The following is a 13,081-nucleotide window of genomic DNA, read 5'->3' as shown; positions in this document are numbered from 1 at the left end:
TGTGTGTTCATAGTATAACATTCCGTTATAATCGTATATAAGTACGTTCATGTGGTTGGTAATATTCAAATTAGCAAAGCCCGGGTTCTGTGCAGATTGAGAATTTACTGTATACAAAGACCAGCGGACCCCTTCAGGGTCGAGCATGTTTTTTTTTCTGAAGGAATGTGTTTGCTTTGGTAGGCTTGCGCGTGACAAATGGTGGCAGCGGAAGGATGTTGACAACTGCCGGAACGAAGTTGCCTCACCCTTGAGTTTCCCAGTCGGGACTTTCGTGGGGGAAAGTAATGTAACGGTCCGCTGTATGTGTGCGATCATAATAATGTAGGCTTTCCCCTATATAGCACCGCCCATTAACTTCCATCTTGGGGTCAGCTTGACCAAAATTGACCCCAACGTCTAGGACATAGTATACAACCAACAGATGTACTTCGCAGCGGGTATTTTGGATTCAAAAACCAAAGACCAAATAAAATAAAGCACAGTTATCACTGTTGTTTTGTTTTCTTTTCAACTGTGTCAGTAATAATATTTTGAAAAAGCTGATGTTATGTTTTGAATTAATATGTAATATGGGACCAATTATAAATCCAATGTATGTCCAACTCGATCCAAGCTAGGTGTTATCAAAATATGAGATGGTATTATTTCCGGATACTATTAAGCGGTAGCCTCTGCTGTACTATGGTCTTCTTTTGTCTGCACATTCCAGGTACATTGTGATTTTAATTTAACGGTTTGCATTAATGATAAGTTTTATTGTGACATTGTTGTTGTGTAGTATGTGTTTTTCTTATTGGCTGCTAGATTCCTTTAACATTTCTTGTTTCGTGGTAAAAGTACTACTTGGCTGCTAAGTTCCTAATTGGCTGTTGTACTTTTTGGCTGCTGTAAATTGCTAACGTGCTCTCAGTAGAACCTAGGGGTAGAAGTCAACATTAATACTGTTGAAGGCATTTTTTGAACATCTTAATTAATTCAATGAGAACAAAATGCAATTTTGAATAAAATAATATGCATGTTATCACTTCAATCAATCTGCCTGTCTCTGTCCATTTCAAGTTTCAAACAATATTAAAGCAATTGTCAAATAATTTCTCCTCCCGATAATATATTTGGCCAATCATGTAATATTATAGATCATGTGTTATCAATTGACCAATGAGAGGCTTCGTACTTGGGCGCGTTTATCGACAGTGACAAAATGGCGTCTTCCTAAGAAAAAATTCTCTCATTTAATGTTTATGTGTCTTACACTGCAGTTCGAAGTAATGTAAGTTTGTTTTCCGTGAAAATTATATGGAAATAATCCATTTTGATCAGCAATTCTTAAAAATACGTTGGTTTTCCTTTCTGCCTTTCAGTATTCGGAAGTCTCTGTTTCTTCGATGACAAAGTTACATCACATTAACACTGGCTTGAATTTTGGAAATAAAATGTTCTTATTGACAATAAATGTGTTGTGACCATGCAACTTTCATGATTAGTTTGCGGATAGAATGATGAAAATGATTTTGAGCATTTTAAATGTGTCCTGGATTCTGAATACATGCTCATTATGCACCAGTCAATTGTAGTCTAAAATAATAGACGTGTTATACGGGATTCTTCCAATCCCTAACGTCTAAACGGGAATGTGCAAAAAAACGGGGGTGTTTTAAAAATATTGAAATTCTTTTAAGTGAAGTATTTTATGGTTGAAATTGATCATAAAGAGTTATATTCATATTTTACCATGTAAGTGAAATGTTATTTTGCACTAAACAAGCATTTCATGCATTAAAACAAGTTGTTTACCTTTCCAATAAAACGAAAGTTGACTGACACTGACAACAATTATGCGAAGGGGAACAACTTGTTACAATCGTAAGAACTCGGCCTCCTCCGACAAAGCTTCGAGAAAGACCTCGTTATACAATCGTAACAACTCGGTCATGGCCGAAATGTTCCGAGCGATTTAAAACTGTGCCCTGAAGCCTTGCAGGTGCCCTTCATGTATATATCGTTATGTTTTGACAGAATGAAATGAAGAAAAGCCATCAAACTCATAATTATAAGTTGGATATTTATTTTTTGTGTACGGAACTAATATAAAATAACATTATCTGGTAATATTTCTTGTTTTTATGATATTTTATAGACGCTATATGCTTTAACCCAGAATCCTGATCGGAACAACTACCCACTTTTGATACTAAACAATTTGTACGTGAAGGATTTGCCATATCAAAAATCTAAAAAAAATCCGTCAACGTACAATTATTTGGACTACAGTCAATTGTAACAACGGCCCTCCCAGGTCTGGGGGATAGCCAGGTAAATGGGCTGTGTTTTTACCTTCCATGTGGCCCCGCAGTGCCGGGCGAATGCGGTGGTTTTGTATTTGCGCCGAATATAAGGGGGACTATGGTCCTTACCTGGGGTGCTGGGGTATTTGTCGGGAACTTAACCAGCAGTTTGTTGGACCTGGGGGAGCCGTGGTTACAATTGACTGGTGCATTATGCTGTGAACATTTACAAAGTTCACATACAGTACACTCCACGCGGAACTACTTTCTGTTTTCCTCGGCGGATTTTGGTCATCAAGGACACGACATCCAATTGATCATAATCTGCTTTTCTCTGTGTTTTCACTCGTTCACCCTCGTAGGCTGATCAGTGGACCGTATAATTACAATGGCCTTTTACTTGGGAGTGAAAACACCGGGAAACTCTGAGGAAACTGATAAGAATCTCCTACTGTACATTTATCTGATTTAATTTTTGTGTAATTTATTTGAAAACTGTTCCTTAATTGTGTTGTTTCAATATTTTTCAGACTTACTTGCACATAATAAGACTCGTAATCCTTTGACGGCGCAAAAATGCAATATATGTCGATGATTTTTTACCCAGTTCTAATTATATCTTACTCATTTGACTTCCAACAGTCCCAGTTACTTATATTAATGTAAAAATTCTATTTGCTACGTATATTCAATTAACTTCTCTTAACTGTTTTACGTTTAAAACTTCAGTTTGATAAAAAAAAATGCATTTTTCGCAATAACATACATGCCAAATAACCAAAAGTAGTCTAAATTTAGCGCACAATACGTCACTTTGCATATCACATGACTTCCACATTGTCATAATTACTAGACTGCGTTTCATACTAATAATTTCTAATTATTAACTAAGAAGTTATGGTTTCACTATTTTTAAGCACAATATTCATACTGACACCATAACTTTCATAAAATAGTACAATTGAACGCTGAATTATATTCATTTAGAGTAGGAAATAGATTACGACAATATCTTCATACAGATGTAGATTAAATCGGCGATTTTTTAAACCACAGAACATGAATTCATGGGAGAATGCGGAAAAACAGATATGTATCACAAAAGAAATAGTGACAGGAAAATTATTCACACTTTCATGGTACTCAACACCTGCATATTCCAATCCAATTAAGTTCTCAACAACACTAAAATTGTATGACGTTATTATGGTAAACAAACAACACATGGTGTTATATCTTACATGTGTGCGGATATCAACAGGCAATTAACAAATATTAGTTGAAAGGTAAATTAATAACCGAACGAGATAAAGATGTATTGTTTTATTGAATATGTATTCTTTCTTTCTTTGCGAGAATTTTTTTATAAACGAAATAACTGCAAATGTAATTACTTATTTTCAATAGTAGTAATGTAGTAGCAAAGCATACAACTCGGGAGTTCCGCTTTAAGGCCAATAAAACAACACGATCACCGGCGATACTGGCAATAAAACCCTCGGCGGAAAACGAGAAACTCGGCGAATTTTAGCGAGGAAAAAGGTTACGTACTTGGAAGATGTCCGCGATAAATTAAAAAACCCTCAGAGTGACCGAGGAACGTGGTAGTTCCGCTTGGAGTGTACTCTACCTGAATGATGTAGCAGTTGGAAATATTATCACACATAAATGTACACAGGCATTTTTCAGGGCTTCCAATCCATTAAAGGAAGTTCGGAAGTATATTACTCCCTAGAAATTGGTTAAAACTTCCAAACTTAATTCCTTGGAAGTACAAAAACTTCCATAATTTTGAAGTAAACTTCAAAAGTTGAAAGGTTGAAAGTTCAAATATCAAAACCTGGTGTGATTATTTCTTTTTATGGTCACAATTCAATCAGACTTAAATAAAAATGAATGATTATAACATAAATCAGTAAATTTGGCAAGATATCGCTGCATCATTATTTAAGTTTTTAAACATACTTGTTTAAAAATAGTGGAAAGAATTATTGTAAACCAGGAGACTTAAACTTCCAAATTACAGTGAAAAACTTCCAATATTGATGGACAGGAAGTACATACTTCCAGTTTCAGATTCTTAATGGAAGCCCTGATTTTTTGTCGATTTGAGAAAAGGATCCTAGACATACTGGAAGAATTTGAGTTGCGAAATATGACATTTTTGAGAAAAAAATCATTGCTTTACATCAAAAATTTTAGTTTAAAGTACTGGTTTTTCTGTCGCCTGTAATTAAGGAAATTATTTAAATATTAGTTTCCCTCCCAAAAGAAATGGCTAAAAAATATATCCTTGGGGTTTAAACATCTTTTGCAATAAATCATAACAGTAAATATTGCATACTGATCTCTGAACATGATAAAAAAAATACATCACACAATTTTGATTGGAACTTTTGTCTGCAGATTGGGAAAAAAATCATAAGTTTTGCTAGGGGAATCCGAATGGGTCTGATAGTCAGACCTAAAGAAAAAGGCCTACTGTGAAATCATTAATGTTCGTGGGGCATTAATGTTCTTGGTTTTCGTGGGTTGGGTGATCCACGAATTCAAGATCCCACGAAATAAAGACCCTTTATTTACTTTTTCAATTGCCATGTTATACACATACTCTAGTATCTTCTTTACAGAGATCGCAGTATACAGCGATATACAGCATAAATACCGAACTCTTTGTATACTATTATTGTTTTGTTAATATATTATATCTTCCTTCAACAGATAACAAAACAAATGTTTGAGTGTTGAGTGTTGGTACTCGATTTTTTTCTTTAATGAAATATTTAATCGATTACATTGATTGTTTACTCAAATATACGCACCTTCTTGGTGTTTTTACAGCTTGTAAAATTCTTAATTGGTATTCAATGCCTTCGCCTATCTATATCTTTGATCAGGGTACATCATCTTTTAAGACCTTAAATTCCAATTAAATCGATAATTAACATGGGTATATGTATGTATGGCATGTCGTACCACCATAGCAAGTGTCATAAATCGTGTGACGTAGAAGACAGAAATCACATGCCCAGCGCGTGGTGATTATGCAGACGATTTAGGACGATCGCAGTTTCGGATTTTTTTCAAAATTGTAAAACCACGAATTCAAGTACCCACGAAAATGTAATTTATTGGAAAACCATGAAATTTCATGCCAACGAATATAAATGATTTCACAGTATGACATATGGGGTTTTTTCACCTACAATGGGGCCTTAATTAGGCCCCATTTCCAATACAAGGAAGACTACTTCTTTCAGAAGACTGGTATCAGTCTATTTTCCATCATCATTTTGTCAACGAACTATGGTTCTAGATTAAGCAGAATTGAACAAAGCTAAGCAATGATTAAGCAAGTTTACTTGTTTAGCCATTTCTAGCTAGAGTAAATGTGTTTGTTAAGGCATAAGGCCTTTGGTGTTTTTGACATTCAGGATCATCTGTATTATGTTCATAAATGTTAACAGATTCAATCAATAATTTATTTATTTGTATAGAAAATATGAAAAGCTGTGCAAACATCATACTAGTACAGATGAACATTAATTAATTTAATATTGTTTTATATTTTGTTATTTTCAGACTATGACATCACAGGAGAAAATGAAATCGCTGTTTGAAGACCTTGGCAAAGCAACGCTGCGTGGTGTCAGGAAATGCCCAAAGTGTGGAACTTTCAATGGTACTCGAGGAATTAGTTGTAAGAACAAACAGTGTGATGTCGTATTCAAAGAAAAAGAGAAGAAGAAGGGCAACAGTATTGATGCAGTGAAGATAGTGACTGGTTCTACAGTTCAGGTTTTTTCTGTTCGCCTACGAGACCGAGGTCCAGACTATCGGGGATTTGTACAACTTCCCCTAGTCCAAGACTTGGATGGAAATCCGGCTCAAGTTGTAGATGTTGCAATACTGGCATCGGCTGCTAGGTGTTATGTAGACAGTTGTTCACGTTCTTCGGTTGTAGGCACGCAAGACGCATGTCCCCATATCAAGGCTGCAATAGAGTGTAGTACTGAGGCACAGCCGTTAACTTTGAAAAACTCTGTTCTGAATTCCTTGCAAGTTAATAATGACATTAAACAAGCTATCTGGCTATTAGCTACAGAGACAACAGGGCCACTTGTGCAAAGGGTTACTAAGAGTGTGATGGTGGTGAAGTGTAAACCTAATCCAAAACAGCCCCTAGGGTTTCTCCATTTCTCGTTCTTTGACATGCTGAAAGGAAAGTCACAAAATCAGACCCACAAATTTCATTGTGCATGCAAACCGGCGAAGAACTTTTCAGTAAGATTTTTTCTCATTCTAATGCATTTTCTTACAGTTAATTTTTAAGATTTATAAACTTCCACCTTTCGCCAGTAATATAATAATCTTAACATAAGCCTTAAGGCTTTTTATCTGTATTGCTTAGAAGTACAGTGCTGCTAAAGTCCATAGGAAACGCCATTGCATGTTTTTTATATGATTATTAAATATTGTAAATCAGTAGCATACAGTTATGATAACCAGTAATGTTCGCATGTTCAGATAGTTTTATCTTTTTTTTTCAGGCTCACAAGGCTGGGGATGAAGCTGTGAAGCGATGTGTGCACTACTATGCATGTGTGTGTGCATTTGCTAGCGATGATAAGCTACAGGAGGAGTTCTCTGCCTTCATCAGTCAAGACTTTAACCCTAATTCAGTTACTGTCTCAGTCTCGAACAATGCATGTATGTATACCTCATTTCAAGTTTTCAACCATTTTGACAATGATTTATACTCACCCCAAAACAGAACTTTTTTACTCTGATATTGGTGCACTTATAAGTTCCCTATGAGTCACATTGGAGGGGACTTCAGATTTACTCTCTGTTTGTCCATCCATCCTGAAAATTTTGGATTCTGCTCAAATTAAAAAAATATGCTGACTGTAAAAAATGAAACTTGACTGTACATTTATGATTAAATCAATATGAATATGATTATGCATATCATTTTGCTATGCAAAGAAAAAAGGAAAATACCACTTTTTGACTAGATCTTGACACAAAAAGGTTAAAGGCTACATTTATGAAAATGAGAATGTGAAGAGTGCCATTAAAGGATTGTCTTTTTTTGTTAGACAAAACTGGGAACAAAAACAGTGACTACATAGATAGTGTCAATGTCTTGTAGTCCATCAAGAAATAGAAACTTGTGAACAAAATGTGAAAACATCTACCTCTCATGAAACCCAAATCTATAAGTCTGACCTTGTGTACAAGTGGTTAAGGGCCAATAAGGAAACTCAGCACACCAATTAAAGATATTAATTTGGCAACCAAACTGTTTATAGGGGACTATTGTATTGCTAGCAATACTCAGTGACTTGTTTTTTTAACTGTTGGGTGTTTTATAAACAAAAACTTGAAGAAATCTGTGCACAACTCTGCTCTTATCTGGGCTGTTGAGCAGTTACTGTTCAATGTATCAACAATAAGAAGTTATAATTATTTTCTTCTTAACTACATATTAAAACACCAGGATATGTATATATAAGTTAAGATTCAAGTCCTTTTTCTTTAAAGTCACTTTTTAATGATATTATTCTATACTTGTTTGTACCACTACAACAGTGGGTGGGAGTTTTGTGGAAGAGTTTGTGGAGCTACAAGATGAGGCGAGCCTCGGTGGTGAGGAGCAACTCGTAACTGTGTATGAGACAGACGCCCCTCATGAGACATGGGAAGTTGTTGTTGCTGAGGAACCCGTTGAGACGCCCACTAAAAAGAAACGGAAAGAAGAAATTGGTATGTAACAAGAAACATAATTCTAAACACAGTAATATTTTCATAGTAATGTTGATATGAGGATGCCTCATAATAAATTAAAAGGAAGTCAGCTGTCTGAGGAACCCACGGAGACTCCCAACTTTATTTCACTAAATGATAACAGAAACAAAATAATAATGATAAAAGTAAATGGAGCTACTGAAACCAATTCCGTAGTGTTTAACTTCGTGACATATCCAATCAAACCCAAAGCAATGATAAGTTGAATACTTTGATAGGATTAATATTTCGCAACATATCGGATTTACCAATATTAAACGCTTGTAAAGTTTAAACATTCTTCACATTATATGAAATCTCCATTTTCAGTCCAGGCAAGCAGTGCTCTACTAACACTACAAGAGGGTAAAGGCCAGAAACCCTTTGTAGCAAGCAAAACAACACCACTGAAGGCCATTTCCACACCTGGGAAAAAGCCAGGTAAAGATACAAAATAAATTGCTTTTGAAAATCCATTAAACAGTATTGATAGAAATAAAAAACAAATGCTGAGAAAGTCTTTCATTTTCAAGCAGTGAAACACACAACTGCAAATAATATTGAAGCTGATCTTTTTCACTGAAAAGTTGACTTCCTCACATACATGCCCTTAAAGACAGACATTGTCATTGGTCTTGATGGGAATATTTTGGGACTTGAACAATGCTAAGCCTGAGCCAAAACTTACATTCCAACTTGATCTGTATGTGTGTTATGTAACATATACTAGTATAACCTCTACCCTACAGGACAGATTGGCCAACCTATAGAAGAAACAGAGGTTGTGGCTTCATTCCACTCGTGGCTCGGCAGTGTTACAGAGCGGATAAATCAAACCATGCACTACCAGTTTGATGGTAGGTATTTTGTGTTTGACTTGTGCAACATAAACCACACTTGGTATATAAATACCATCAGAGTTTGACTCTAATGTAAAATTTAAGTACAGCATGTTTTCATATCTCTTAAAAGGATTGACTCACAGATATAATGTTGGCAATAAGTTTTTAAAATGCTGAAAATTGACTAATTTTATTTACGTTTATGAACAATCACCAAGAAACAACCGGCATATACTCTTTTCAACAAGATTTTGTACAATCATAAGTAACAAAATATTTTTTCAATAGCAATACTTATGCTTTTCTGCAAAATATAGCATTTTCTGTCACAATAGTATATATGAACCGTAATTCATGCTTTATTATTGTAAAAAGCATTTTGTTTACACATTTCACTTACATCTCGAAAACAAAAAGGAAAGGTAGAGTTGGCCCTGTTTTTTACCCTATATCAGGGTTTATCACATTTGTAGAAAATTTTAGATGCCATATAAAATGTTCAAATTTTTCACTAAAAAAATGCACATTTTTGAGAAAATTATGAAAAAATCTTAACTATGCTGAAAAGTATAGGGTTAGGGCGGTTATTTTTTTTTTTACTCCTGACATAATCATTTATTTTCTGATCTTGACTAGGCTGGCTATTTACATATAAAAGGCATACATTTAATAACAACCTTGATTTTTAACTAAAATTTTTATTATATTTATATTAAGCCCAGGCCTGTATGCTTCCCCATACTTTCAGGCAACCCTGATCCTCTAGTCTTCCACGCCCCCCAGTTTTTCTTTGAATGTCTCCAACAGCGGATCTCACAGGGCCAGAAAAAGAAACGTCTTCCAAACTTCACGACCGCATTTGTACGCCGGGATGCACTACCCTTGGGGACATTTACCAAATACACATGGCACATCACCAATATTCTCCATGTGAAACAGATCTTTGACACTCCAGAGGTATGGTTCAAGATTGGTAAAGCTTTATTTATCCTCCATTATGGTATGCCAAGCAATATAGTTGAAGATGTATATTTTATCAAAATCTAACATATGTACATGTCTATAATGTCTTCTTTGGTAGGAATTGGCTTTATTACCTTCAATATTTAACAAAAGAATAAAATAGATTTAAAAAACAAACAAAAACAAAACTTGAGCAATGCAGATTTTGAAAATTGAATATAAGAAAAGCACTAATGTTTGTATATCATACTACTTTGCACATACAGTACATTGATTATTTAAGATACGAGTTTAATCTGAATCTGAATAATGGCATTGCATAGCCAGTTGTATAAAGAAAGAAACATTTTTGGTTAAATGTTTATTGATAAGCTTATAATTAAAGCCATATATATCGTGTAGAATTACTAAAATCATTTAAATGACTTACTTTGCAAACTACTGGGTAATCAGTAGGTAGCTTAAAAATAACCTGGTAACAACTTATCAAAGCTCACAAATGGCTGCTGATGAATACATTTTCTAATTTCTCATTTCTAGATGACTATGGAGATTACCCGGAACTTTGTGGAGAATCGTGACTCGACCTACGACCTTTACGAGGTTCCAAAGATGGAAGACATAGGGGACAGGATGGCAATACGACCAACAGAGTTGAAAACCTATCTCAAAGTTGGTGAGTGGATGTATTTAAGATTTCCCTAACTGCAAGAAAGACTTTATTGAAGTAGAATAAACATATTGATCTTGTATCATTCTTTTTTATAAATATCTGTTACATTTCAGTACTTTTTGTTTTCAGGGAGTTTGTTAGTATGAGCAATTCCTGGTAGGATTTTCAATACTGTAATAAACGTGGACTGGTACATAAGAAAGGTCCAATAAACACTACAATGCATTTTTCTTTTCTTTAATCTCAGGTAACACCACAGCTGATCAGCGAGATCCAACACCCTTTATCATAGAGTGGATACCTGACATTCTCCCAAAGTCTCATATTGGTGAACTGCGCATCAAGTTTGAATACGGTCACCAGCGTAATGGACACATAGAGCATCGGGGCGGGGTTGTGTCACCCACTTCAGAGGCTCAAGGAGGCATGGCAACAGTGTCTAAACCCCTCCCCATTCAACCCCTGATAACCCCGCAAACACAGCTGTCCCAGATCTTTCCACATGTTTCTCTGCCAGCATTGTCTTAGAAACAACATTGATTTAAGGCTGTGGTTTTTACCCATATTCATTCATATCTTCAGTCCCAGTCAGTCTGAACACATAGATTTGTCAACTGCTACTATAAACAATTCATTTTAAGTGAACTTGCTGTATTGCAGAAAAGAATACACAGCATTTTACTATTCCATTCTATTCTACATGTTTTTGATTAAGTATATTACAGAAATCATTGGAATTTCACTATTCTGCATGTAAAAATCAGCAAATAAGTTAATAACTCAAACAGTAAGTGACTAATGCCCGTTTAGGTGACTTAATAGATCAACAGAATGTTATATTTTGTTTCCTGAAATGACTTATGAGTTTGATACTATTATCTTTTATACACAGTGGGAAGGTTTATCTCTAGTGTGTATTGCTTGAATAGAAGAAAGTAGCATAAGTGTAGCTATGTTAAGATAATGTTAGATGTTTTACGAAGCTTTCATGATTTAAGTCCCAATTACAATTTTCATGGATGTACATATTATACAGAACAGGATTTTGCAGTGAAGTTTCAATTATATAATTATTGTGACTCACTGAAGTCTTTATGAAACCAAATAAGTTTGATGTAAAATGTCTGGGCATTACCTAGATAAACAATGTGTCGTGTATATTAAGAGTTTTTATTCCATCAGTATTAGATCTGATATATGAAATGCTAGTGTGTGTATGATTGAAGCACATGTACATGTATCTCAATGTTATAACAGTGTAATCAGTTTGCAACTCATTTGATCTCTTATTTGTTTGATTGAAATTGAGAACTATTCGTGTGTGCAAATTTCAGCTACCTGCTCATTTATACTCTTTCATAGCTTCATAAACTAGTAGCTCCTGTTATATATTTAAAAGTGAACAACAAAATATCATCATGTTCTACAAAAAAATGAATCAATATGAGTCGTACAAACACATTTTCTTGTGCATTTTATTAGTCAGAATGTTTATGATTTGTTGTACAATTTTGTTCATGCTGAAATGACAGAAAATTTCACCAGCAATGTCTGACTGTCTCTGGTATTTTGCTTCACTGGGATAACATAAGTTTATACATAAAGCTATCTGTCTATGGTGGTATTTAATATTAAACCTATCCTTAGAAATGCCTCTGTTATTCCATTCATATATGCCAATTGATTTTGTTGTTCAATGAAAACATTTTGACTTGATATTTCACTTTATATTATCATTGTTATATACTCACTACAGTTTGCCCAAGATTATACAACACTCTAGAAATAATTGCTTTTTTCCACATTAGTTGGAACAAAATATAAATCCGTAGGATTTTTTGTAATCTTGTCATGCTATCATCCGTCTTACATGCCGCTGTAGAAGAAAGCAGGATTTAGAACATTCAATTTCTGACTGCAATATATTGGCTAAATTAGCTTTTTTGCAGGGACTTTCCATTAAAACAGAATTAAAGAAGAATCTTGAAATAGATACAAATAGCTTTGAATGGAATTTCAGCAGGGACCTAATCCCATTGAAGATTAAATCCTTCAGAAATGAATGTTTCGCTGTGTTAACTCCCCTCCCTGATGTTTGTGAACAATATTAACCTGAGCAAACTGTAGTGTTGTAACAGTAATTCTGTTGAATTTTAATGGCCATATAATGTTTCCTATGCAGTTGTGGACAGAAGACAGATGTCAATATAAAATGGTTCCTGTATATAATAATGTGTTCATTGTTAACTAGTGCATTTAACAGCCTATGTTTTTGTGCTTTGTAAATATGTTGGTATTTATTGTTTATGGTTCATTTGAATTGATTCCTGGAAATATTAATGATTAAAAAGTTGAAACAATGAGTCTCACGTTTTGGATGGGTATCCCAACGAGCATGAATATATTCCCAGATGTGATTACATTGTATCTATGGAAACAGTACATATACATTTTTAAGAGCCTTCCATAGTGCAATAGTAGGTGGGGAAGACCAAAAAGTAAAACGTTTTAAAAGATACAAGAGA

General features: G+C 34.6%; 1 protein-coding gene across 1 annotated transcript; it reads left to right on the top strand.

Moving 5' to 3' along the window:
* The first annotated feature begins 1,170 nt into the window (after positions 1-1,170).
* On the top strand, positions 1,171-12,919 carry LOC128212468 (uncharacterized protein C2orf42-like). Its single transcript, XM_052917944.1, has 9 exons — positions 1,171-1,273; positions 5,871-6,572; positions 6,839-6,998; positions 7,884-8,057; positions 8,409-8,519; positions 8,828-8,935; positions 9,669-9,877; positions 10,424-10,559; positions 10,804-12,919. Exons 2-9 carry the CDS (start codon positions 5,874-5,876, stop codon positions 11,082-11,084), a joined length of 1,878 nt encoding a protein of 625 aa, XP_052773904.1. The 5' UTR covers positions 1,171-1,273; positions 5,871-5,873; the 3' UTR covers positions 11,085-12,919.
* The last annotated feature ends 162 nt before the right edge of the window (positions 12,920-13,081 follow it).

This window comes from Mya arenaria, chromosome 12, assembly GCF_026914265.1.
Source record: "Mya arenaria isolate MELC-2E11 chromosome 12, ASM2691426v1".
NCBI lineage: Eukaryota > Metazoa > Mollusca > Bivalvia > Myida > Myidae > Mya > Mya arenaria.
Note: the sequence above shows the minus strand (reverse complement) of the source record. Positions and strands in the feature narration are given on the sequence as shown.